This window comes from Balearica regulorum, chromosome 34 (genome assembly GCF_011004875.1).
Source record: "Balearica regulorum gibbericeps isolate bBalReg1 chromosome 34, bBalReg1.pri, whole genome shotgun sequence".
Lineage (NCBI taxonomy): Eukaryota > Metazoa > Chordata > Aves > Gruiformes > Gruidae > Balearica > Balearica regulorum.
The window spans coordinates 310,616-336,207 of NC_046217.1; the positions used below are offsets into that span (position 1 = coordinate 310,616).

Sequence of the window (25,592 nt, forward strand, 5' to 3'; positions counted from 1 at the left end):
ACGGAGTCGCAGCAAATCGGCGTCTCCGGTGCGAGAGAAACCGCCGAGGCCCGCGGCGTCGCCCGCCGTGGGGGAGAAACTGAAAAAGTGAGGGAGAGGAAGGGCAGCCGGGGGGGGGGACGGGGGCGAGCGGCCCTCTCGCCGTGCCCCCCGCGCTCATCCCCGCTCGTTCCCCCCTTTTTTAGGGCTGACACTGCTGCTGGTAAAGAGACAGGAGCTGCCAAAGTCAGTAAGAATTTAACCTCACCTGTTTAATTGGCATCACTGCAGAGCAGGCTAAGGGCCACGGTGGCGGCGGAGGTGCCAGGACTGGCGCCGGGTGCCCCCGCGACCCGTTGCGTTCCCCCTCCTCGGCCAGGTGCCGATCCCGCTCCCTCCTTGGAGCCGGGGCGGGGGCGTTGCCGGGCGGGACAGGGCCACGGGCAGCTCAGGGTAGTCCCGGCTCCGGGTGGGTTGAGGGGGGGGGGGAGGAGCGGGGACCCCAGGGATCTGGCTGGCGCTGGCTGGGTGTCGTCTGCACCGAAGCCGGGGCCTCTCTGCCCTGCTCCGCTTGTTCCCGGCGCCTGTCCCCACGCCTGGTGGCTGTCCCTGTGCCCGGCAGGTCCTCACGCTGCTCTGGAGGGGGTGGCGGGGGGCTTTGGGGGGACCCCCTCGTCCCGCTCAGAGGCGGCCGGCTGGCCAGGCTGCCGAAGGGGTGCAAGCCACGGCTGTCGTCTCCGGCTCCGTGAGCCCCCTGCGCCCTCATGCTGTCCCCAGCCACCCTCCGTCCCCAGGCACTGGGGTCCCCCGGTGCCCGCGTGACCCCCCCCCCCCACGGCCTCCTGGCGCGCTGGCAGGGAGCGGCTCACGCTTCTGACGCCACCCTCAACCGTCAGCGTTTCTCCCCACAGCACCCATGGGTGACACGTGACGTCCCCGCTGCTCGGGGGATGAGCGTGCGGGCATGACCAAAGCCCCCCCGGTGACGTGGGCGGGGACACCCAGACCCCTGCAGAGGGGCTCGGGATGAGGGGCACAGAGCTGTCACCGTCACCGTGGCGAGGCGGACGGCGGCGCGCCGATCTGCGCTCAGAGCCGGTGTCTGCCATGGCGGGGGGAGCCTGGTGGTGGTGGTGGGGGGGGGGGTGTCCCCAAGCCGGGCCAGCGTAGCTGCACCGTGTCCTCGTGTTCCCCCCCCCCCCCTTCACACGCGGCTCCCGTTTCCTTGCAGCCCAAGCTGACGCCGCAGGAGAAGCTGAAGCTGCGCATGCAGAAGGCGCTGAACCGGCAGTGTAAGCAGCACCCCCAGCCCCCCCAGCCCCCCCCCCCGCTGCGCCCTGGCACCCCCTGAGCTCCCCGATCTTACTTATTTTATTTTTCTTATAGTTAAAGCCGATAAAAAGGCAGCACAGGAAAAAATGCTGCAACAGGAGCACGAAAGACAGGTAGGGGAGGGCACGGGGCGGGGGGGGGAGCTGGGATGGCACCGCGTGCCCGGCTGCGGAGGGACGGAGCCGGTTAACGGGAGATTCTTCTCTTGCAGGAGCGGGAGGACGAGCTGCGGGCCATGGCCCGGAAAATCCGCATGAAGTAAATCCTCTTCCCCCCCACACACACACACACCCCCTGCCGTGGATCCGGGCTGCGCCGTGACACCCCCCACAAACTCACAAACACACACCCCACACCCCCCCCAAATTTTTATTTCTCGGCAGGGAGAGAGAACGGCGGGAGAAGGAACGGGAGGAGTGGGAGAGGCAGTACAGCCGGCAGAGCCGGTCCCCGTCACCACGTTACGGTGAGTGCCGGCTGACCGGGAATCCGGTGTGAGGGGCGGGGGGGCACCGCCCCCCAGCACCCCACCAGCTGCCGTATTCTGGGGGAAAAAAGGGTGGAAAAGGGGCTGTGGTGGGTCCCGGCATCACTTGAGTGCGTCCCCTCTGCCTTGCAGGTCGGGAATACAGCTCCTCCCGGAGGTACGTCCCCTCTCCCACCCCACGGGTGAGGGGGGGGGGTCCCCGTTGGCCGGGGCTCCCCTGGGACACCCCCCACCCCTCTTCCCTCGCTCTCACCCACCCCTCTCTCCCCCCTTCCACAGGCGGTCCCGCTCCCGGTCCCGGAGCCCTCACTACCGGCACTGACAGGGACGGCGCTGGTTCTGCTGATGGCAAATAAAGATGGAAAACCCAAATCCTCCCTTGTCGCCAAAGAAATTATAATTCAGGGCAGAAAAGAGCACAAAAAGGGTTGCTGGGGGGTTGTTTTTTGCCTTTTTTTTTTTTTTTTTTTTAAATTAACGGTCAGTCGAGGAGGAAGGAGTAGGCGAGGACGTCGGCGCAGCGCAGCAGCGCGGCCGCCTGCACGCCCAGGGGCGTCTGCAACGCGTCCACCTGGAAAGCCACCGCGTCCACGTCTGCTGCGCCGAAGACGGCGTCCACCCGCACTCCCGTCCGCAGGCAAAACCGAGTGGGGCGGCCCCGGGCGGCCGCCAACCCTCGCAGGTACCGTTGCCGGAGGGCCGCCCGAGCCCCCTGCGCCGCCGTCGTCGTCGTCGTCGTCATCGCGTCACCCCCCAGCAACGCCTGGAACCGGGGCGAGGTGGGGCTGAAACCCCGGCTGCAGCCCTCGGGACCCCGCGGCAGCCGTAGGACCCCCACGGGCACCGGCATGGTGGCTCCTGGAGGTGGGGGGGGGGGGAAGGGGGAGTGGTCACCAGTGGGTTCCCCCCCCCCCCCCCCCCACGCACTCCGTGGTCCCCACACCTCATGTTGTCCTTCCCCGTTGTCCCAGCCCTGTGCCACCCCCACCCCGCAGAGCCCCCGACGTCCCCGCTTGCTCCGCCTGCCCCCTCTGGACCCCACTACCCCACTCGTGACACACCCCACACCCCCCTCCGATTCCCCCCAAAGCCCCACGCTCTCCCCCCCCCCCCACAAGCCCACACCCCCCCCCCAGTGCCCCCCACGGACACACGTGTACACACACACACACACACTCCCCATAGGGGCCCCACGGGGTCGCGTGTGCCCCCTAACCTTCCCACGGAGCCCCCCCCCCCCCCCCGCCTCCCGGTTCACCCCTCCCGCTGCACACGCGTGGGAACCCTGCGCACGTACGGGAGCACCGGAGGCTCGTGACCGTAGGACACGCGTGGGGCCGCCGCCGGAAGCGCGCCACTCCGCCGGGCCGCCGCAGATTCGCGTTAACGGGGCGAACTGGGGGGGGGGGGGGGGGGGCGGAACGGACGCTGGGTGTCACGGGCCGGTCTTCGGGGCTCAGCGGTGTTTCCCCGCGTGTCTTCGTTCCCTCCGCTGCTCCGGGTGGGCGCTGCCGCCTTCCCGCCTTCCCCCCCCCCCCCCACCCGGTCCCGGCGTGGCGAAAGTGCGGCGGCGAATCCAGCGCCGCTCCCCCGCCCGCCCGTAACCATTCGCTTCCGCAGATTCGCCACGGCGGCCCGCAACCGGAGCGGGGCTAAGCGCAGCGGTGCGGCCTTACCCCTTCCCCGTTCCCTTCCCCTCCACCTTCCCCTTCCCGCTTCTCTCCCTCCTTCCCCAGCTGTCTTTCCTCCTCTCCCCTCGGCCGTGGCGAAAGTGCGGCGGCGGAGGCTCAGGCCGCTGCGGTGCTGGCGGGCGGCGGTGGCGGCTCCGCTCCGGTGCGCGGTTGCTTTACCCGCCCCCCCTCGTCCCGGCCCCGGCCCCGGCCCCGGCCCCGGCCCCAGCTCCGCGTCCGTCCCGCCGCGTAGCGGCCCCTCAACGCCGGGCGATGCCCCCGGGGAGGCGGTGAGGAGAGAAAAAGCTCCGCCATGGAGGTACCGGAGCAGGACTACGGACCGGAGCCCGCCCCCCCAGAACCCGGCAAGGAGGTCCCGCCGTCCGCTGAGGCCTCCCCACCCGGAGCGGTCGGGGGAACCGAGGACGGGCGGTTGCGGCCCGGTGCTAAGCGAGTGACGTTCCCTTCCGATGAGGATATCGTCTCCGGGGCGGTGGAGCCCAAGGACCCCTGGAGACACGGTACCGGGGGAGAAAGGCCGGGGGGGGGGGGTGGGGGGGGGGAGGCTGGACACCGGCGCCTCGAACGGGGCCTCCGGGGTTGGGGCCGGGCCGGTGTCGAAGAGGCCGGAGCAGAAGCTCCGCTGCGGCCCCTCAGGCCCAGGGGAGAGACACCCCCCCCGTCCCCGTCCCCCTGCCAAAGCCACCCGGGAACGGGCTGCCCGAGCGCAGCCTTTGGGAGCCCCCGAAAACCACGGTTCCCGTCAACCCCGGGGCGGTTCACGCCAAAACGACGGGCCCGGCGATACCACCGGGGGCGAATCGGTGCCGGCAGCGGGGACCAGCCACCCCCCGGCTTCCCACCGTCGAAGGTTTCGGCCGCGGCTTCGTCCCGGAGGGAACGGAGCTGGCGCGGTGGGAGCGGTGGTGACGGTTGGGCTCCGTCGGCGCGGTGGGAGAGGCCTGCCGGGCGCCCGGTTCTTCGGTGGGGGGGGGGTCTGTGCCACCCGCTGCCATCGAGGAGGGTGACAGTCCTGCTGCGGCGGCGTGGAGAAACCAGCGACTCTTCCCCAAAGCGTTACCGAAGCTTCACTTGCGCAAGGGAGGAGAAAGGAGACGACCTGGCGCTCCATCCCTCCGAGATCCCGGAGGTTTCGGTGACGTGTCTGGATGCCGACGTCCACCCCGGCCCCTCCGGCGACGCGGGGAGCGGAGGTGCGTCACGTTCCCGGAGATGTCCCTAGACGAGGAGCACGGCCAGAACGTGAGCTCCAGCAAAGCGCCGGCGCCCGTTCTTCTGGCGTCCGTGGATCCGCTGCTGGTGGGTGCCAAACCCGCCGGCGGCGCCGCTCGAGGCCCCTCTGCCGGGCTGGCCAAGGGGGTTTGGACCAGGATGCCTCCAGGGCTCCCGATAATCGCGTGACGTGGCTGGCTGCAAATTGCCGGATGTTCTTTATACAGTGCCGAAACACGGGAACCGGCTGGAGATACGGTAAAGGACGTTGTGCTGCGGCACGAGCGTGGCCATCCCAAAAGCTCCCCGCAGAGGCCGCTTTTTTTTTTTTTATTTATTTTATTTTTTACTGCGTCGCAAGCCAGAAATTTGGTTTCTCCCAAGTTTTTTCCAGTTGCGCGTCTCCTTGGGTGATGAGACCCGTTCCAGTTTCACTGCGCGGACGTCAGACCTGGCTTAAAAGACATCAGATCTCGTTACGTAGCACCGATTAATTCTGGTTTTATTGCTCGGCATTACCAGCGGTGACCGGTAGCCAGACGCCTCTGTCAAATACCTCCAGCAACGGAGAAAAACGGCTCCCTAACGTGTTTTTGTTGTTTATATAGCCTGCCAGCTGCGTTAATACGAAATTTCTGCCGCTCTGATCCTGCTCTGGATGAAGATGGGACGTTCATCTGGCGCAGCAAGCCCTGGGCTCGTCCCCCAGCCCTTCCTCTGCTGCTCCACAGAACGGACGTCATTCAGCGCTCTCCAACGAGCCGTTCTCTTCCCACAGGGCCTTCTCCCCAAGGGAGCCCGGGAGGGGCAGATTCCTCTGCCGAGCTCGCCTTTCCCGAGGCTCCGGGCGCGCTGGCTCAGAGCTAGAGGCTTTCCCCGAAGGCGTCGCGCCCTGCGGGTGTCGGGGACCTTTTCTTTCAAGCCATTTAACCTCAAACTTCAGCCCGAAAGGAATTTTCCCCTCTATAATTAGAGAGGAATCCCGCGCACTGCTGATCGTCGTGGCTCCGTGGATGCCGGCATCCGGGATCTGCCTTTCCCTTGGCTTCAGGATCGCGTTGCCCGTGACGCCGCTTTTATTCTTCCTCTCACGTGTGGATAATAACTGTTTTTATTCCGGGCTTTTATTTACCTCCCATTCATCGTTCATCAGCTGAAATTACTCCAGCAGACGCGCCTCTGCTTGTTTAACTTCCTTCTGGCTACTTGAATCCGAGCTCTCCTTCCCAGCCGGTACCGGCAGGGCCGGTTTTGCCGGGTAGCACGCGGCGCCGGGTTCGGCAATGCCGCCGCTTCAACGTCGGTCGGCGTGGGTCCTCCTCTCCGGCACGCTTGCCGCCCCGAAGCGCTCGAGGGCTTGGAAGAGGAAGGTGAAGAAGGCGTATGGTTTACTGCGAAGCTACGCGACATGAAGGAGGAGATGTGTTTAGAGCTTCGTTAACGTCATTTAGCGTTTAACGGCCGGCGGGTCCGTCTGCTCCCAGTTTCTCGCCCCGCAAAGCGGACGCTCGATTTATTTTTTAAACCAGCGATACCGAACGTCAGCGGTTCCCTCGCTTCTCGCAGGAATGCAGAGGGGGTCGGTAGCTTTATAGCGTCACGTTTCTTACCGAATCAGGCATCGTTGCTTTTTCTTTTTTTTTAATATTTCTCTCTCTCTCTTTTTTTTTTTTTTTTTTTTTTTTTAAACTTTCTTTTTGCCCCCTGGCAAGCATCCTCGATCAGCCAGAGCTACCTGAGCTCATAGCGGCCTCTCTACAGACGCGGGTCGGGTTCCGTTCGTCAGCCCTCCTTTCTGTGAAACCTTGCTGATTGGCATTAATTATTTCTGCCTTTAATTTGGTATTGCCGGGCTGCAGCGCCAACTTCTCCGCTGCCTCGCCCGGATTGATGTCGAGTTAAATTACAACGCTTTCTGCTCTGCCCTCCCTCTCCGCTCCTTCTCTTCCGCGGCTGCTCGGCCAGTGGGTCTCCTCCGCCGACGCTGCGCCAGGTTTCACCCGGAAGACCCGAAAGTTCATCCCGTTTTTTTTCCCAGCTTGTTTTCCAACAAACCCTGTCTTGATTGAAGCCTGCGCAGGTCCGGGGGGTTGCCTGGGACGGGATAAGTGCCCGATATCGATATTCGATGTCCAAGCGGAGATCGGCGACGAGTGGCGTTCCTCAGGGGTGGGACCGGCGCTGTTTAACATCTTTGTCGGCGACACGGGCAGCGGGATCGAGTGCACCCTCAGCAAATTCACCGACGACACCGAGCTGTGTGGTGGGTCGACACGCTGGAGGGAAGGGATGCCGTTTGGAGGGATCTGGACGGGCCGGAGAGGTGGGATCGTGCGAACGTCACGGAGTTCAACAAGGCCAAGTGCAAGGTCTTGCGTTGAAGTCCCAGGCTGGATGGAGAGCGGCCCTGAGGAGAAGGACTTGGGGGCGTTGGAGGATGAGAAGCTGGACATGAGCCGGTAACGTGCGCTGGCAGCCCAGAAAGCCACCCGTGTCCTGGGCTGTGTCCCCAGCAGCGTGACCAGCAGGTCGAGGGAGGGGATTCTGCCCCTCTGCTCCGCTCTGCTGAGACCCCCCTGCAGTGCTGCGTCCAGCTCGGGGGTCCCCAGGACAAGAAGGACACGGAGCTGTTGGAGCCAGGCCAGAGGAGGCCACGGAGATGATCAGAGGGCTGGAGCACCTCTGCTCTGGAGACCTCAGGCTGAGAGAGTTGGGGTTGTTCAGCCTGGAGAAGAGAAGGCTGCGGGGAGACCTTGGAGCCCCTTCCAGTCCCTGCAGGGGCTCCAGGAAAGCTGGAGAGGGGCTGGTGCCAAGGGCAGGGAGGGACAGGCCAAGGGGAATGGCCTGAAGCTGCAGGAGGGGAGATGGAGATGGGATGGGAGGCAGAAATCCTTCCCTGGGAGGGTGCTGAGGCCCTGGCACAGGGTGCCCAGAGAAGCTGTGGCTGCCCCTGGCTCCCTGGCAGTGGTCAAGGCCAGGTTGGATGGGGCTTTGGGCAACCTGGGCTAGTGGAGGGTGTCCCTGCCCATGGCAGGGGTGGCACTGGGTGGGCTGGGAGGTCCCTGCCCACCCAAACCAGTCGATGACTCTGTGTACCTGCAGAGGGGAAGGTTTAGGGCCAGACCTAACGATACGAATAACCTTGCCGCGTTATTCGTTGGCAAACGAGCCAGAGCACAAGACGGGGGTGGGGTGGGGGGGGAAGAGCCCCTTTATTTCCTTTTCCCCCCCTCCTATGTCTTCACCGGCTGCTTTCTTAGAAAGCTCAAGACCTCCACGCTTGGGGAGAGGAGCCAGAGGCTTGCCCCGCCGTCAAGACGTGTCTTCCACCATCTCTGATGGAAAGCCTGGGAGGGGAAAGACGTCTTCACCAGATTCCCCAGGATACAGGCAGGAAACCACAGCGGCATCACGAAGGAACGGGTGTGGAAACACGGGAAAAAATCCCCAGAGGCGTCGTGTGGGTGAAGTTCTGCTGTCCCAAGCGTTTGAGGTCTTGGTACGTTCGGTTTGGACCGGCATCGATGCCGAGCGTCGTGACGGCGAGGAAGCCTGGGTAGCCGCAGGCGTCGGGGTGTCTGCCAACGCAGGAGAGACCCTGGGGAGAGCTGGCTTCCGCCTCTGTTCGCTGCCAGCAGGTGAAGAAGCTCCGTTACCCACCGGGCTGGCGGGTGCCGTTCCCCCAAAACGTGGGATCCGAAGCCCTTCGCCAGAGGGAGAGCAGATCCGGGTGTCAGGGTGGCGCTGCCATCCTCTCCCCGCATCGGGTGTCACCGCACCGAGAGCGAAGGAGCCGCTTGATTGCCAGCAGACTCCTCTGCCGGGGTTTTTTGATGCTTCCCTAGAGTTAAAAAAAAAAAAAAAAAAAATTAAACAAAAAAAAAAGAATTCTTCCAGCTGCCGTTGCCCTCGCATGGGAAGACGGGACGGGACGCCTCGCCCGGGAGAAACGGCGGCAGGATGCTCCCGGGCGGAGGCAGAGAGTTAAGAGATGTCATTCGGTGACCTCAGGGATGAAGGTAAATTAATTAATTAGGTTGCGTTAAAGTCACTGCCTTTTCCTCGCCGGATTTTGGGACATACCCCTCGAACAGCACCAGGACAGGGACGTCCCCGCTGCCTACGTCGGCTCTCGCCTCCTTTTCCTTACGCTTTGCCTCCCGGGACGCGGGCTGGAAGCGAGCGCAGGGAGCAAAACTAAGCGAAGCGCAGCGCGAGCCTGTGGAAAAAAAACCGGCTTTTCTCTTCCGTGGCGCGGAGACGGAGAAGACGAAGTGGCGGCTAATAATAACGACCTGTTTGCTTCGGCGTTGCGTCGTCCCGGGGTTGGAGGTGGACAGAGGAGCAGGCGAAACCCGCGCTGTCGCCGGCCGCTCCGCCGGGAGCTGCGGGTGAAAATGAGTAGAAAATTATCAGATGAAACACGTGGAGCGAGGCAGGAGGTTGGGAAATAACCTCGTTATCGCGCTTTGGATCTTAATCCGCCAAGCAATAATAAAGAGATTAATTAATAAGGTAGTTAACTCTGTTTGGGGATATTAGCGCGGGGTTTTAAGATGGCAGAAGGGACCAGGATGTCAGCGGGGTCAAAGCCGGTCATCATTTGAGTAATAAATCTTAATTCCTCGTTAGGGAAGCGCGTCGAAGTCTTGTGCGGCCACCGGGAGGCACCGGGAGACGAGTTCTGGTTTTCATCTCGTTTTGTCCATTAATGTGATTATTTCTGAGGCTGTAAGGAAAGAAGGGGGGTTCCACGCCGCCGGGGATGCTCCGAACGGAAACCCGTGCGGTCGCAAGCCTGCTCTTTCTAAAACCAGACGTTTGAAGCCGCGGGTAATTCCGCCCGAGCCAGGAGACAGCCGCGTTTTGCTCGTTCAAATCGCCCAGCCGCGTGTAAATATGTATTTTCTCAAAGCTGGTTGAGGAACAGCTCCGCTTTGTTTTACGGACGGCGTCGGCAGCGTAAAGTCTTTCTGCCAGCTCCGGAGCTGTTGAAAAAACACGTGCCGTGGGATCGGCTTCAGCCCTCGTCGGCTGCCCCGGCTCTGCTAAAAAAAAAAAAAAAAAAAAGACTTTTCCCAGAAATTTCAAGGGTTTTTTTTTGAAGGCGGATGTTACAGACAGTGCAAATATTTGCTGGTGAGCCGCGAGACAGAGCTCAAACAGGAAATATTAATATCGACTTGCAGGCTTCGTTACCACAAACGGGCAGGAGAGCAGCAAAAGCGGGGAGAAGAGAAACGAGCAGGGCTGGGACGCTCTCAAAAAACAGCGCGAAGATCCTTTTTCATTGAAACCCCCCCTGATGTCTAGCGAGGAAATTCCCTCGGAGGCTCTCGGATTCACCGCCGCGAAAGGATTACGGACCGGCCGGGTGATGTCGTGCCAGAAACGCTGCCCGGGGATCACCGGTTACGGGGACGTACGGAGCGAGCGCCGGGCTCGCCGGCGTTGTTGGTCTTGCCCGTACGGTTACGTGAGCGGTCGCTTCTCCGGGGATAAACTCGGGGCCTTTTCCAGCGTCGGGGAGATGCGGGAGCTCCGGGTGCTCAGCCGGGAAGCGGGGGAACGGAGTCGGTACTGGCGGTGAATCCCAGAGGACGCCTGGAAGAACGTCATCCCGGGATGTTCTTCGGGAACGGAGTCGCTCCGATCCTCGCGGACCACGGCGCCGGCACGGCTCTCGGGGGACAGCGAGCTTCTCGGTGCGCGTCTCCCCGCGATGGAGGACATTGGAAGCAGCTCGAGAGGACCGCCAGACCAGCTGCTTCTTCCCGCTGGGCTTCCGGCGAGGCGACGGGACCAGAAACGTCGCGGCGCGCTGCAAATCCCCTCACTAACCTTCGCGTTTCTCTTTTTTTTTTTTTTTTGTTAGTTTTTATTTATTTTTGCGGACGCAGGGCTCGCTTTCTTCGATTCCCAGGGAATCGGCAACCCGACACGTCCCCGCGGCGCTTCGGAGGAGCAAATGTTTTCCCGTCGCGTGGGGCTTTTGGGGCGTGAAAAACCATCCGTAGGTCTCGCCTAGTTAAGCGCGCGCTTGGGGCCTATTTAAACCTTTGCTGCTTCGCTCGGCTGGGTGTTAGTCGTCCCCGAAAAAACCTCGCCACGGTGGCCTGGGAAGGATCGTAGGGTTAAAAACCGCTGAAAAAAACGATTTTGGGTGGCGCAGCTGAGCCGGGGCACAGCGTCGCCTCCGCCACGCGTTGCCCTGACCGCGTCCCGCTGCGGAGATGCCCGACGGGTTTGTAGGGAACAGGGAGAAGATTACAATAGTTTGTTGTTTTGGGGGTTTGTTTGGGTTTTTTTTTTTAATTATTTTCCCCGCAGCTGGTAGAGTGGTTAGGTTTTTATCGAGCTTTCTGGATGTTGTAATCCTCGGGGATGGGAGGGGGGGGGGGGTTGCTCTGCCAGATGAGGTTCCTGGGGAATCTGGTTTCTCCAGATCGTCTTCTGACCGGGGGATGGCTTTAACGTTTGTTCGGGCCTATCGCCGAACCGAAATCACGCCAAAAGCGGAGGTGGGCATCGCCTCACGTGGCTAATGATCCCGCGGCAGCTCCCGCCGCCCGCGTCGGCTTCTCCGGCATCCGGAGCGACGGCATTACCCGTGATTCAGGGAAGGCAGAAGCGGTGAGTAAATGCCGCTTGGCTGCTTGGAGCCGTGCTCGGCGACGGTGACGGCAGCGAGGTGCCCCTCCCGGAGCTGAATTTCGAGGGTGACAACCCCAGGAGCTTTTAGCCGATGTTTTGCTGACTTGGGTTGACCACCCCACACGCATCCCAAGTCCTCCGTACGCTGCTCCGGCTGTCTCCAGAAGCCGATTAGGAAAAATCTGGGGTTATCGGGTCCGGCTCCTTGCCCGCACAGCGATCGCAGAGCGATCGAGTGAAAAACCAAAGTTGAGCGAAACTAAAAGCAAGAGGAACGTATTCGATGGCGCTGTTTATGCTGAGGGGGGGGGTCGGGGTTTGTCGTCCCCCTGACTCTTTCTAAAAGCTTTTCTGGTCCCGAAAGAGCAGCTCCCGTGCCCAAACCCGGCCGGAGGAGGCGGGAGGTGCCAGTCGCGCTTCTCCGGCCCCTTTTCTGCCCGAGCAAGCCAAGACTTGCTCCCGCAGACGCGTTCGAGCAGGCCCTTGCTTGGGTTTTCCTCCGTTCCGTCGCATTTGAACATCCTTAATCCCTGTAAATCTCCTCGCAGGCTCCTCCGCCGGGTGTAAATCCCCATGGATAACGGCATCCCGTGGCAAGGGGGGGGGGAACGCGGATGTGTCGATTCCTGCAAATACAACCCTAACCTCAATTCTTAACCCCGTACCTTTGCAGCCCAGAACGTGACCGTCGATGAAATCGTGACTGCCTACAAGCAAGCCTGCCAGAAGCTGAACTGCAAGCAGATACCCAAACTACTGAAGCAGATCCAGGTACAGCTGGTGCCGGTCCTGCCCCAGCACCACCGAATCGCCGAACGCGTCCCTTTTATTACGCGACTCGCCGGGGGACTTTTTTACGGTCGCCGGCGCGTCAGGCGGGAACGAAGGCTCCCGCTTTAAAAGCACGAGCAGGTTTCCGGACAGATGAAACTTGCTGCCGAGAGCAAAAGCCGAAGGGGATCGTTAGCAAAATATTACGCGTAATTTAATGAGCTACCAGACCCTGTTTTTTCCCTGCTTGAAGCTGCGTCCGTCGGGAGGGGGTGGCTGGAGGTGGACCCTGGCTGTCCCTCGCCCCGACGAGGCTTGAACGGGCTTGTTTGCGAAGCGGTTTTAAATCTCGGCTGTTCTTTGAAATGGAAATCTGCGCCTGCGGTCGGAGGGGGAGAGAAACCCGCAGGGAGACCACAACGAGCGCCGTGGTTTTTCCCTGCTCGCACGGGGCAAATAAAAAGTCCCGTTTCAATCCTCGGGCCCTAGAGCAGCGCGCTGGAACGCCGTATTTAAAGCTTTTCCCTTGACCTGAGAGGGAAGATTTGGGGCTTCTTCACCCGCCGTGCCTTCCCCAGGCAGCTCCGGTGCCTCCGTGTGCGGAGACGGACCCTCATCTTCCTCAGCCACCCCTGTAGAGCTCCAAGACCTTGTCCCAGGGAGGGTCAGCGGCTCTCTCCGTGACTCGCACGGATCCAGCCTGCAAAGCGCCGGAGGTGCTTTGATTTCAAGTGAACCTCGGGCTGCGAATTCCCATATCCGCTCTTCGTTTGGGGGAGGATTTGCCCGATCTGTCGCGTTACCTCGTTAACCTCGCACATTAATTGCCCTCCTCTTCCTCCTCCTGTGTACGAAATGCTGCTTTTTCTTTTGCAGGAATTTAAAGATCTGGCTCCCAGGATAGACTGCTTAGATCTGAAAGGTAAGTCCCTTTTCCATCGCCAGCGGATTTTATTTCCCTTCTGGGCAATCCCGGTGTTTCCTTCCATCGGTACGGCTCCCGGTTGCGGCTCTTGCCGGCAAGAACAGGAGAGCCGGCGAGCCTTAATCCCGACGGGAGCAAAAAAAAAGGTGCCGGAGGTATTTCTGTACGAGGAATATTAACGTCCTGGTCGAGGAGCACCAAAGCAGCAGCAGAATATGCCCCCCGGAGCAGCGGACTGTCCCTCGCCCCCTCCAAACGCTGTCCTCGTACCCCCTCACCACCTCCCGAAACGGCTCTTGGCGACCGTGAGTTAGGGCTGATCCCGAGCGGGTTTGCTGGAACGCTTTTTCCGATGGATGTCTCGAAACTCCCTCGCAGAGCGGGAGCCCGTTCGCCTGGAGCGGGACGGACGCGGAGGAGTAACACCACGGACCTTGCCCAAACGCGCGCGCGCGCTCCCCCCCCCCACCCCCCAAAATAAACTCTTCGCCATCGTTTGGGCTCGACTTTGCCAGCCAGGATTTTTTTCTTGACTTACAAATCCCGCGGCCGGCTGGGCAGCCCGCGTCTCCCTCCGGGAGCGGGAGTTTCTCAGCAAACCCCAAGCGACGCAGCAGCCCGGCTGTTATTCGCGATATAACACCGGCTCAGCCTTCAGCAAAGGGTTCGTAATCCCCCGGCCGTGGCACGGATTGTTTCTCACCCGACGCGCAGCTGCTTCTCGGATCCTCCTCGCGATGGTTACGGCAACGGAAACAAAGCTTTGGGTTTATTTTAAGCTCCGTTCCGCCTTTTTTCGCTCGGGCTTGTGTCAGACGTGGCCTCCTCCGGCTTCAAAGCGTCAGAGGGAACCGGCGAGGGACCGCAGCTCGCGAATTCCCAGGGTGAGATCGGCCCGTGGCGCTCTGCTCCGGCGTGGGGATGAGCTATCGTGGCTGGTCCACGGGCCGCCCGGCACCGGACTTGTCGCTGCGCAGGGCTGGCGAGGATGGTCCTAGGAAATATCCAAATAAATAAGTAAATAAAAAGCCCAAAGTCTTGGAAAACGTCCTCGAGGCAGCTTGTGCCGGCACTTCCCGAAATTGAAACGCGAATAAATTTTGTCAGAGGCAGCAAACCGGCACGTGTATTTACAACGAGCGCGCAGGGATTTTATTTTCGACCTCGTGGCGCTTTTATATAGCGAGAGGAGTAATCCGTCGGCGGAGATGCTTGCAACGTAATTCCCGATGGACCGAAGCCGTCAAGGGGCTGGCTCGTTGGGAAGACGGCCATCTGCCCGGCGGGGAGACGGGAATCCTGGGTTTCGGTGGGGTTTTGGCGGCAGAAGCGTCGCCGCTGTGGCCAATCTGTGTCGAGTGAGCAACCGCGGTGGTTTTTAGGTAGATTTCCAAAATCCTCTGAGCTCGCCGCACGTAACCCAACGAGACGCAGCCTTTCCGAAGTCTCCCTGCCGATCCCTCTCCCGGCTCGCGGCGCTGCTGGCGAGCCCCGACGCGGCTTTTGGGGCTCCCCGCGGTGCCCGATCCCTGTCTGTTAACGAGAAGCGCTCAGCCGAGGCGATGCTTTCCGTTGCTGGGGCAGACGCGCGTGAATAAATCGACGCCGACGCCCCAACGCTGGGTTTGAATTTCCCTTCAGGCGGGTCGTTCGAAAGGCGGGCTGCCTCCGAACGGGGAAGAAAATCACTTTTCCGTGTGTCCTCTGTCCCGCTGCTTGGGGCTCCCGAGCTCGCAGTTGTACGTGCCCCGCGCGTCGCCTGCTGAAGCGCCCAAATTCACCTTCCTCTGCTCTTTCCCCAGGGGAGAAGCTGGATTACAAAGCCTGCGAAGCGCTGGAAGAAATTTTCAAGCGGGTCCAGTTTAAAATTGTTGATTTGGAGCAAACGAGCTTGGACGAAGACGTAAGTGGCTGTGACCTCTCCCGGCTTCTCGTTCCCGTTTTGCAGCTAACGCAAACCTCGCGGGTTTTGCGCTCGGTCCCTGGCTCCTCCTGGGCACCGATTTATCGTTTTGGGGCCGTACCGCGTCGCCGTACCTGTTCCCTTCGTGCCCACGCTCTTCGTGAGGTTTCCTGGCGCAGCGTTCGCTGCTCCAAAAGGAAGAGCTTGACCATTCGCCCCGAAGCCCGCGTGGCCTCGAAGCTCCGAGGCATTTTTAAATACGTATTTTGAAAGCTGAGGGAGTTGTGGGTAGCTCTCAGATGGCTTTTCGGGGCTCAGGATGAAGTTCAGGCTCCCTTCTGCATGTCCCATCCCGTCCCGACTTGCCTTCCTCCTCCCTCGCGATGCCTGAGGCCCTGAGTTCAGGTCCCAGCGGGTAAGCGGAGGAGGTAAAAAAATTAAGGAAGTGGTTAAAAATTATTTTAACCAGCTCTGATCCCGAGTTCCCCTTTCCCGGAGCGTCCCTTTTCAGTCCTTGCGTCTTCGAGGGTCTTGTTTTTCCCGCGTCGTCCATCCCTATCCCAAACCTGGCTTCAGACATGTCCTGTCCGTGTTTCCTTGGAAGCTCTTGACGCTTTTTTTCCCCCATTTTTCCCACTTGAGCAGCATTTTGGGAAGGTTCTTTGGGGCCTTTGCCCAAATCTGATACGAACTGGGGAAAAAAACGTGACGGTGGCTCCTGGTCCGACCCCGGCGGTGGTTTCTCATCCCGGGGCCGAGCTGACGCAGCCGGCCGAGATCCCGCCTGGCTCGGGCACTGGGGACGCGGTTCCCGGTGGAATCGCGTCCCGGCGGCCAGGGACGGGTTGTTTGGGGGATGGATGAGTCCCCCGCCGGCACCGCGGCCCGGCGAGAAGGGACGGGCTGGCCGAGCTCCTGACGTCTTTGGCTGTAAAATGATCCCGTGCTTCGTTCGACTCGTTACCTGGCAGGAAGAACAATTACACGTTAATAATTTAAACGTATCCCGTGGCTTCAGAGCCGGACGGCGCTGGCAGAGAGATTGCGAGAGCTCCACGCTTTACGCTTTTTCTCTCCCGGTTGCGGTAGAGCGAGACGAGACCGTCCGCTGGGCACGAGGTGTCCGGCGTGTCTCCGCGTCTGCTGCCGGGGACGGGGACGGGGGGCGCGCGGAAAACAGCCGTGGAGGGTTTAATGTCGGCCCCCCGCAACCCTGAGACATCCCGCTCCTGTCCCCATCCTTCCGATCCATTTTCCCCCCTCCGGGCACGTGTCACGCCGGGGACTTAGTCACCCAAGACCCAGATCTTCATCCTCCTCCTCCTCCTCGTTTCCTGCCGACGAGCACCCCGTTTCCAGCAGAAAGTCCCGTTGTTCCCCGAAACCTCGTTCTTTCTCTCGTTTGCTTTTCTGCTGGTGTTTTCCAGTTCTCCAGGTCCCTCCGCATATTTTTTGTTGTTGTTGTTGTTGTTGTTCCGGAAGCCTTGGAGCACTTTTGTGGTTCCTCTCTGCCCGCTCCGGCATACGTTTCAGCTAATTTTCTCCGAAGAGACTCATTATGTAATTAAGCAAATCGTTCCGCTTCTGCCGTAGGAGTTTTAGACGTTTCGCAGGCACGAGTCCTGCTCTGCCAATCCCTTTCACTCCTTACCCTCCTGTAACTCTTGGCTTTTAATACCTTTTGATTATTTTTTTTTAATTTTTTTTTTTAGCCCGATTTAGATTATCGGGTGGTTTCTTGCCTTGGGGTAGCGTCGCCGCTGCGTGCGGAGCTGGATGAACCCCGCAGGGAGCGGACGGGTGCCGAGCTGATAGCCCAGTCACACCTCAGGGTGAATATCCAGGAAAGAAAGAAAAAAAAAAAAAACGAAAAACCCCCCCAAAAACCCATTTTCCCGTGTCCTAAGAAGTGTCGTTCCAGTGCCGGTGCCGTAACCGGCTCCGACCGAGTTCGTTCTCTGTCCCAGAGCCAAGGGGCGGGGGGTTGAACCCCTCCGCAAGGTGCCGTCTCGGGGAAATCTTCGCCCGCAGGTTTTGCCCGGAGCCGTCCTCCCACCCCGGGGTTTGCCGGGTCACCGTCTGCCCCGGCAAGCGTCACCGAGCACGTGCCCGGCGGCAGAGACACCGGGAATACGGCGAGATACCTTTTATTTTTTTTCTTTTTTTTTTTTTTTTTTTGAGTTTAATGACTAAACACCGGAGCGGTGCCGTGAGGTCGCGCGAAAGGCATCCGGCTCGCGTCCTAGCGCGGCAAAAGCTTTCTTTTTATTTCTTTTTTATTCTTCTTTCGGCCCTCCCAAACCCCGCTTGGCCTCTGCCCGCTTCAAGCAGCTTTGCCCTCTGCCTTTTGTTTTGCAGGGCGCCTCGGCGTTATTTGACATGATCGAGTATTACGAGTCGGCGACGCACCTCAACATCTCCTTTAACAAACACATCGGCACCCGAGGCTGGCAGGCGGCCGCGCACATGATGAGGAAGGTTTGTGCTCGCTCGCCGATGTTTTTCGGTACCCGCTTTAACCCCCTCCGCCCCGCTGCGGCTACGCAGATGGGCTCTCTAAAGACTCCTGCGCCGTTTTCTGCTCTCCTGTCCAGAAAACCGTCCGGTTCAGAAAAGACTTGGTTAACCCAGGTTCAGAAGTAGGGGAGGGGGGAAAAAAAAATAAAATAAAAAAAAAAAAAAAAATAAATCCCCCTTCCAACCTGCCGCGAGGTTGCTTAATGCCTTGGCGGCACCCGGAGCGGAGAAAATGGAAATGCAGATCGCAGCAAAAACAACAAAAAGACAAGAGCAGGCTGTTATTAGCGGCGCGCTCGCAGGGTCAGCCTCTCCGGCTGGGTGCTCATTATCTTTACGGCAGGATGACGAGCGCCGGCGGTTGGTTTTGCGGGGCTAATTAACCTCATTGTTCAGCGCTTGAGTTCGCTCCGAAAGGCGAACGCAGAGGAGGCAGCGTCTCGTGCTTCCCCGCTCGGGGCGCGGTCCAAAACCACCCTCCATCCGCAATTACCTCTCGACCTGCTAATTTTCATTTCGGCGTCGCCGACGTTTCACCCGGCATTGCCGGTGCGTTGCGTAACTCCGGTTGGAAAGCCAAGCGTGCCGGTAGCGTTCCGCGCCGCCGTCTTCGTCAGGAACCGGGAGCGATGCCCGCTCCGTGTTTCGGAGAAGCCGGATATCGCCGCGCGGTGCTGGCCGACCCCGTAACGATGGTGTAAAACCGTTTGCCTCTAGGCAGGTGTGGTGAAGGGAGCTCGAGGCAGCAGCTTGGGGCTCTGATTTTTGGGGAGGGGAGGGAGAATCCGGAGGGAAAATGGTAAATCGGCCAAACAGAGGCCGTCGGCTGCAGATCTCGAGCAGCGCGCGTGAAGTCTCGGGGCTCGGAGGGAACCCCCAGACGAGGGACGCGCGGCTCGACGCTTTGGTCCCCGGATTTGGAGAGCGGCACGTCCTCGGACGCGTAAGGATGAGGGAAGCTTTTCTTTGGAGAACGTGATGCCGCAACGGTTCGCCTGAAACGCGTTCTGCCCCGTGCCGCAGTTTGAGGGTGCCGGCAGATTCTCCGGGAGATGAGGCGGAATCGCACGGCTCGAGCCTGGAGCTCAGGTTTATCCGAGCGGTTCCTTTTGCCTCTTTGCCTCCTATCTGAAACCCCTGGGGTGACCAAAACAATATTTTGGGGTGACACGAGTCACCCCGGGGAGCTCTTATCGGGAGGCAGCGACGGTGCTCAGCCTGGAAAACAGCTCGGTCATAAACCCGACCTAAAAAAACCGACCCGAAAAGCGGCGCGGGACCGAGCGTTGATCCCTCTCTTGTCTTCCTCGCAGACGAACTGCCTGCAGTACCTGGACGCCCGAAACACGCCCTTGCTGGACCACTCGGCTCCTTTCGTGGCCCGCGCCCTGCGTATCAGCAGCAGCCTGGTGGTCCTGCACCTGGAGAACGCCAGCCTCTCGGGCCGCCCGCTCGTGCTTCTGGGTGAGTCGCCGGAAAAAACGGCACCCAAAACGCGGCGGGACGTCGGGTGCACGGAGGGGCGGGCGGAGCGATACCGACGCTCCCGGCGCTACGCGGCGAGGCCTCGGGGGAGGTCGTCGCGCATCCCGGTGTCTCTGTCGGGTGGGAAGTCGGGTGTTTCTGTGCCGGCCCAGGCTGCGGGCAGCAGGTGTAAGACAGCGCTGGATGGCCCGGACCCCCCCTTCGTTAAGCTAATGAATTAGCGATAAATCACGGGCCCCCGTGATTTATTAGCGATAAATCACGCCCCCCCCAAGGGTTCAGGCAGGGGAGCCTTTCTGGGGTTTAGTTGTTTATTAGGTCGGGCTAGCCGGAAAACGGCAACGCGCTGGGCGCGAGGGCACGTGCCGTGCGCGAATCGATACCGGCTCCGACCGCGGGCGGCCCCTTCGTGGTGCCGGCGCGAGCCGCTGCCTCGTCCCTTTTGAGGGCGAGAGGATGAAAAGGGGCTTGCCACGGGATCCCGCTTTTGGCCAAACGCCTCGGAAAACCGAGCCGGAGCTTTTCAGCCGGCGTCCCGGCCGTGAGCGCGTGCTGGGGGGGGGGGGGGGCCGCCTGCTCCGTGGCACCTCTCTGGGTTCGGATGCGGGTTGAGGTGCCGGTTTTCCGTCCATTCAGCCACGGCTCTGAAGATGAACGTGAACCTGCGGGAGCTGTACCTGGCCGATAACAAGCTCAACGGGCTGCAGGACTCGGCTCAGCTCGGCAACCTGCTGAAGTTCAACTGCTACATCCAGATACTCGACCTGAGGAACAACCACATCCTGGACTCAGGTGAGGGTTCCCTCCGCTGCTCCTTTAGGCAGAGCCCCAATTTTCCGGAGTTTTGACCCAATTTGAAGACGGGGAGGACCGCTGCTGCGAGGCCCGGAGCTCGAGGGGTTGCTGGCACGGCTCCCGAGCTGAGCTGAAGCAGGATGGGTGCGCAGAGCGGCTTCAACGTGTCCAAAAAAGTTTTCGGCAGGGTTAAACCTCTCATATTTTTTTAAAGCTGATTGGTATGGAAATTTCGATTGGTTCCTGGGCTGTGAGGCGCACGGCAGCCCCCAAAAGCGGGGAGAGGTGGGGATGGGTCGCCTCTCTCGACTCCCTCCATCTTTTGCTCCCATCTGGTTTCTCTCCTCCCCGTTCCCCGGAGCCAAACGAGCGGCCAAATCTTAATATCAACCCGGGAATTGCGAAACAATCCCAACCCAGACTTCAGTCCCGGCTGGTTCCGATCGGCGTTTGCCGATTACTCGGCCGAACGTCGCGGTTTGGCAGAGGAGCCAAACGGCTCTGTCCCGGCTGCCCGAACGTGACCAAATCGGATGTCACCGGCCACCCGTGCTCCCGGATGGGTCCCACCCTAAGGTGCGAATGTTAATTTGCCACCTTGCAGGTCAGCCGCCACGTCCCTCGCGTCTTTGGGCGCTTAATAACGAGCGGCGCCGGGGTTGGACGTGCCAGAAGTCGCTCGCTGGGCGTTGCTGTGGGTTTCCGCAGCATCGCTGGCGTTGGGGGCGCGGCGCCCTTATCAAATTTAAATTTAGCAATTTAAAACTCCGCCCATTTTCAGCCCGGGCAGGATTGGGCCGGGTTACGGTGCAAACCGCGCTCCGTAATTTGATAAACCGAGAGGTTTTAATTGCCCTTTTGCACGCACGGGAGCGACGGATGCGCTTTGCCCGCAGCCGAGGTCAAATCAAGCAGCTTGCGGGGGGGGAAGGGGTTTGGAGGGCGGGGGGGGCGGTCGGAGCTCGGCGTAACGATGCCGCGGCTTTTCTCCGTCGCTGCCCGGGCGCTGGCGTCCCGCCCGTCCATCCTGGGCGGGATCGGGCAGCGCCTGAGCGGAGGGACGGATCGGAGGGAGCAAGGAAAAGCACCCTTAAAGCCGACGGGATCCGCGCTGGCAGCGGAGGGCTGACCCTGGGCTCTTTTCCAGGTTTGGCGTACATCTGCGAAGGGCTGAAGGAGCAGCGGAAAGGGCTGGTCACTCTGGTTTTGTGGAACAACCAGCTGACTCACACCGGCATGGCGTATCTGGGGATGACGCTGGTGAGTAAATCTCGGGAGCGATGGCTTACCGCCGGGCGCTCGATCCTTCCCGTGACCGCCGGGGCAGGATCCGGGCGAGCAGCGGTGGGATCGTACCGGCCGAGAACCTGTCCCTCGTCCCCTTCCGCTGCTGCTCGGGCATCCCGGGCTCGGCGGTGCGGTTCGAGGAACGGCCGTGCGTTAAACCCGCTCGGGCTTGAGACCATCCCGCCATTCCCGTCCGCCTCGAGCTGTTTCTCCCCTGGGTACCCGCAGCCTCACGCGCAGAGCCTGGAGACCTTGAACCTGGGCCACAACCCCATCGGGAACGAAGGCGTCCGCAACCTGAAGAACGGGCTGATCGGGAACCGCTCCGTCCTTCGTCTGGGCTTGGCGTCCACCAAACTGACCTGCGAAGGTGGGTGGAGGCCGGTACCCGCTAAACATCACCCCGACGAGCACCGGGGAGGAGGGGGGGTCCGGCGCTGTACCGGCTTCTCACCGGCTCTTCTCCCGTCCCTCGTAGGTGCCGTGGCCGTGGCGGAGTTCATCGCAGAGAGCCCGCGGCTGCTGCGCCTGGACCTGCGAGAGAACGAGATCAAGACGGGCGGCCTCATGGCGTTGTCCCTGGCTCTGAAGGTCAACCACTCGCTCCTGCGCCTCGACCTGGACAGGGAGCCCAAGAAGGAGTCGGTAGGTGACGCGCCCGCTCGCCCGCCGCTCTCGTGCCATTTTTTGGGGGCACCACCCCCGGCAGGAAAATGTCGTCCTTGAGGGTGATGCCTCCGGGCTCCCACTCGGCTCCGCCGTTTTCCCATTTAATTGTTTCTTGGGGAAACATCAGTCGCATCTTACAGGGGTGGAGAGGAAAAAAAAAAAAAAAAAACAAAAAGCCAAAACCACCTTGTTATGGTGTGCCTGGCTGGAAAAATAACCGGGGAACCAATTGTTCCCGGACCGCGGGACGTTCCAAACGACCCGCGGTTTCTCTTCCCTCGCAGGTAAAAAGTTTCATCGAAACCCAGAAGGCTCTCCTGGCCGAAATCCAGAACGGCTGCAAGCGCAACTTCATCCTGGCCAAAGAGAAGGAGGAGAAGGAGCAGAAGCTGCAGCAGTCGGCCTCGATGCCGGAGATCACCGTGACGGAGCCTCTGGAGGAGGGTCCGGCAGAGGACGGCCGAGACGGCAGCGCCGCCTCCCCGCCGGAAGAGGGGGAAGAAGCCGGGGAGACCCCGACGTCCTCGGAGAACGGGGACGCGGAGCCGGCGGAGGATGACGACGATGATGGAGGCGACGTGACGGACTCAGATTCGGACACGGACGAGGAGGCCGATGCTGGGTTAGAGACAAAGGACTTGAGCGAGCCGCCGAAACGGCCCGGTTCTGCCGACGGCAAAGCCGCGCCCCAGCCGCTGCTGTCCCCGGAGGAGCCGAGGGACCGGCCGCCCCCCTTGCACATCACCGAGGAGTCGCAGCGTGACGTCAGCGCAGGGAGTCCTGCCGCCTCTCCGGCCTCTGCGCCCTCCCAGGGAACCGAGAGAAGGATTTCGGTTTCCAGTCCCGGGCGAGGCCATAAAATCTTTGTGGTGACGCGAGTGGAGAGCCTGCCGGAGCGAGCCGCCGAGGCCGCCGCGAAACCCGCTGAGCCCCAAAGCCCAGCTCCGGCCCCAAATCCTGAACTCCCAACGGCACGGGCGAACGGAGCGGTTCCCAAATCCTCTGCCGGCTCGGCAATGACGAGCTCCGGCTCCGACCCCGAGCGGGGCGATGCCGCGGCCTGCGAGAGCGCGGCCCACGACACGTCCCTCCCCAACGGGCTGAAGACGGATTTCGCGCGAGCGCTGCCGGAGGCGTCCTCGGACGGCGACGGGAAAACGGGGACCTGTGCCGCCGAGCACGGTAAGAGCTCCAGCCCCCCCGACGCCGAGGGTCCTGGCCTCCTTCCTCCGACCTCTCTCTCCCAAAATCGCTCCAGAGCAGCGTGACGGGGTCCTGCGGGAGCCGTTCCCCGTGCCGGTGTCTTCCCGGAGCTTTAACTCCTCCGCTGCTTTCCCGATGGGATGCCCACGGGTGCGGTAATTTGGTGGTTTTAACCCAAAGGGAATCTCTCCGTACTTAAAAGCTTCGTTCTTTGAAGTGCTCCTTAATCAGGCTCCCCCGAGGAGCTCGTTGAGCCTCTTCGTTTTAACGATCGGGCTATTGCGCCGCGTTTCTCCGCGCGCATCATCTTTGGCCGGGGGGGGTGGGATGGAGCGGGAAAACCGGGAAGGAAAACGGCGGCTGTTTCGTTTGCAGAGCTGAGCTGCTCCAAAAACGAACGGGAGCTGGAGGAGCTGCTCCTCGAGGCGAGCCAGGACGCGGGGCAGGAGCCGCTGTGACCGTAGGTGAGCGAGGACAGGGGGACGGGGACGGGGATGGGGGCACTGGGGACAACCCCGGGAGCGTCCCGGCGGGGACAGGCACCCCATGGCTGCTCGCTCTTCCTCTCTCTTTGCAGGTCCTCGGGGGCCGCTCGGCGTCGAGGGGAGGCTCCGGCGTAGCTTTATTCTCTTCCCACTCCACACAACGATTAAGAAATCAACCTCGGGCTTCAGGACAAAGGGTTATTTTAAAAAAAAATTATTTTTTTTTTTTTTTTTCCCCCCCAAAAAAACAGTTTCCTGCTCTCCCCGGAATCTCTTCCCCAGGCGCCCACCTCGCCTCTTCCTGCGCGCAGGGACCCTGCCACGTCCCCGGGGCGATGGAGGGAAGGGAGAGAGCAGAGAAAAATGAACCCAGCCGGGGGACGTCACGGCCGTCCCTGCCCTCGCTGGACACTACCCGACACCTTCGCCTTTTTTTTTCTTTCTTTTTTTTTTTTTTTTTTTTTTTTTTTATTTTTTTGTGTGTCTGTCTTTCTCCGAGGAGAAGATCCCGTGCCGGGGCGAAGGCGGCACGGCAATCGGTCTCCGCCGGGAGATTAAAACCACACACTACAGGGAATCGGGGACGCCGACGCGACGCGTGCCGGGAGGAGGACGGAAGCGACGCGGTTGAGCTGCCCTCATCCGCAGGGGAGCGTCGGTCACTAAAGATACCCGGGACAGGCTGCGTCCGCAGCCACAATGGTTATTTATTTTTCAGTTCTTTTTTTTTTGTTGTTTTGTTTTGTTTTGTTTGTTTGGTTGGTTTCAGTATATATTTATCATCGGCTGCAAAGTTACTGGGGTGGGGAGTTAGAGGATGGTGTTAGAATTAATTAATTCCTTCTGGGCTAACCTGCAATTGAACTCCTGCTCCCGGGCTGCCGGAAAAAAAAAAAACCCAACCAGAAACACAAAAAGCAGCATTTTGGTGGAGCCCCCCCCTCTGCCCGCCCCCCCCCCCCCCAAAAAAAAAATAATAAATCCCCGCCGGGGGCTGGGAGAGGACGCACGCCGTTTCCTTGCAGCCGGCCGTGCCGGCACGGCGTCGTCCCGGCGAGGTGGGCTCGGGGGATCCGAGGCGGGAACCCGAACGTCGGTAACCCTCGGCGTCCTTCCCGTCCCGCTTTCCCAGTTTTGGGGATCCCCGGAGCGGGGAGAACCGGCCGGCCGACCCCCGGCGTGGGGTGGGCGTCCACTGGCGGTGACACCCCGGAGTTGGGGGGTGGGGGTTGGTGGCCCCCCTAATCCCAACCTCCCTGCGCTCCCCAGGGCCGCCCGAGCCCCTCCGGCTCCGGCGGCCGGTTTTTCTCAGGGAGGGGGCGAAGGGTCCTGCCCGGCGTCCACCGGCGTTCGCCGTCGCGGAGAAGGGGAGAGGGCCGCGTCGCTTTTCTTTTCTTAAGTGCAATAAATCTATCAGGGAGCTGCGGGCGCGGGGCACCGGGCACCGGGGTGAGGGGGGGTGGGGGGGGGGAGGTGGAATTGGGGGGGGGGGCTGCGGCGCTGACACTACGGCCGGGGAGCGGGGGGGGACCCATCGATCTGCTGGTGTTCGTCGTTTCTTTTCTGTCGTGTATTTTTGTTAACACCGTTTTCTATTAAACGAGATCTGCATTCGTCACCGACTCCGAGCACGCGCCCACCCCCCACACCCCCCCCCCTTTTGGTGCCTTACGGGCGGCGCGGGGCTCATCCCGCCTCAAAAAAATCCGCTTTTTTTTTTTGGGAAGAGGGTTCTTTATGGCCAAATTTAGATATTAACACCCCCCCCCCCCAAAAAAAAAAAAAACAATTTAAAAATCCCCAGGGGTGGGAGATGCCAGCAGGAAGCTCTTTGCCAATTAATTAATGCTGACGATGTGCCGTAGCCCGTCGCTTGTCGTCGTCCGTCCCCCCCCCCCAGCATCCCTCCCAGAGGCAATTTGGGCTGATCTCCCCCCAAAATTGGCCCCCTCGCACCCCCTTACTGCTTCTTCCGGCCCCTTGGCCCCCCGAGCCCCCCGTCAAGCAGGACGTGGGACCCCAAAAAAAGCCCAAGCCACGGAGCGGGAGGTTCCACTGGTTTATTCTGGGATGGCCCCAGCGGTTCGGGGGGGGACGTGACTTGGGGACGTCCCGGCTTTGGGGTCACCCTGGCGCCGACACCGGCGGCTGCTTTGGGGCTTGGTGGGAATTGTCGTCGTCGTCGTCGTCGTCGTCG

General features: G+C 61.1%; 3 protein-coding genes across 5 annotated transcripts in view; 2 read left to right on the top strand and 1 right to left on the bottom strand.

Moving 5' to 3' along the window:
- ECH1 (enoyl-CoA hydratase 1) overlaps positions 1 to 1,606 on the top strand; it is a 28,634-nt gene extending 27,028 nt beyond the window's left edge. The window contains exon 11 of the mRNA XM_075738650.1: positions 1,594 to 1,606. The gene's annotated coding sequence lies outside the window, so the exon portion shown is untranslated. The remainder of the gene's footprint in view (positions 1 to 1,593) is intronic.
- Positions 1,607 to 2,218: 612 nt separating this feature from the next.
- GEMIN7 (gem nuclear organelle associated protein 7) lies at positions 2,219 to 3,330 on the bottom strand. Of its 2 annotated transcripts, none has more exons than XM_075738651.1 (2): positions 3,226 to 3,330; positions 2,219 to 2,653 (listed from the first exon to the last, which is right to left on the bottom strand). In XM_075738651.1, the coding sequence occupies exon 2, from the start codon at positions 2,646 to 2,648 to the stop codon at positions 2,280 to 2,282; it is 369 nt and encodes a 122-aa protein (XP_075594766.1). In that variant the 5' UTR covers positions 2,649 to 2,653; positions 3,226 to 3,330; the 3' UTR covers positions 2,219 to 2,279. The 2 variants fall into 2 exon arrangements, with proteins under 2 accessions (XP_075594766.1, XP_075594767.1); XM_075738652.1 differs by lacking the exon at positions 3,226 to 3,330 and adding an exon at positions 3,096 to 3,201 and having other exon boundaries at positions 2,219 to 2,656.
- Positions 3,331 to 3,568: 238 nt separating this feature from the next.
- PPP1R37 (protein phosphatase 1 regulatory subunit 37) lies at positions 3,569 to 24,292 on the top strand. 2 transcript variants are annotated; one of them, XM_075738658.1, is made up of 13 exons: positions 3,569 to 3,989; positions 12,029 to 12,126; positions 13,003 to 13,048; positions 14,854 to 14,954; positions 17,313 to 17,432; positions 18,785 to 18,935; positions 19,593 to 19,748; positions 20,899 to 21,011; positions 21,267 to 21,408; positions 21,517 to 21,683; positions 21,992 to 22,889; positions 23,286 to 23,374; positions 23,488 to 24,292. In XM_075738658.1, the coding sequence occupies exons 1-12, from the start codon at positions 3,782 to 3,784 to the stop codon at positions 23,366 to 23,368; spliced, it is 2,283 nt and encodes a 760-aa protein (XP_075594773.1). In that variant the 5' UTR covers positions 3,569 to 3,781; the 3' UTR covers positions 23,369 to 23,374; positions 23,488 to 24,292. The 2 variants fall into 2 exon arrangements, with proteins under 2 accessions (XP_075594773.1, XP_075594774.1); XM_075738659.1 differs by having other exon boundaries at positions 3,577 to 3,989; positions 23,895 to 24,292.
- The last annotated feature ends 1,300 nt before the right edge of the window (positions 24,293 to 25,592 follow it).

Bases quoted from the DNA above. Each gene is read 5' to 3' on its own strand.
- PPP1R37 (XM_075738658.1), top strand. From the start codon at position 3,782: ATGGAGGTACCGGAGCAGGACTACGGACCGGAGCCCGCCCCCCCAGAA. The intron at 14,955-17,312 runs GTAAGTGGCTGT...TTTGTTTTGCAG, and splicing joins AAACGAGCTTGGACGAAGAC to GGCGCCTCGGCGTTATTTGA. The intron at 21,012-21,266 runs GTGAGTAAATCT...GGGTACCCGCAG, and splicing joins CGTATCTGGGGATGACGCTG to CCTCACGCGCAGAGCCTGGA.
- GEMIN7 (XM_075738651.1), bottom strand. From the start codon at position 2,648: ATGCCGGTGCCCGTGGGGGTCCTACGGCTGCCGCGGGGTCCCGAGGGC.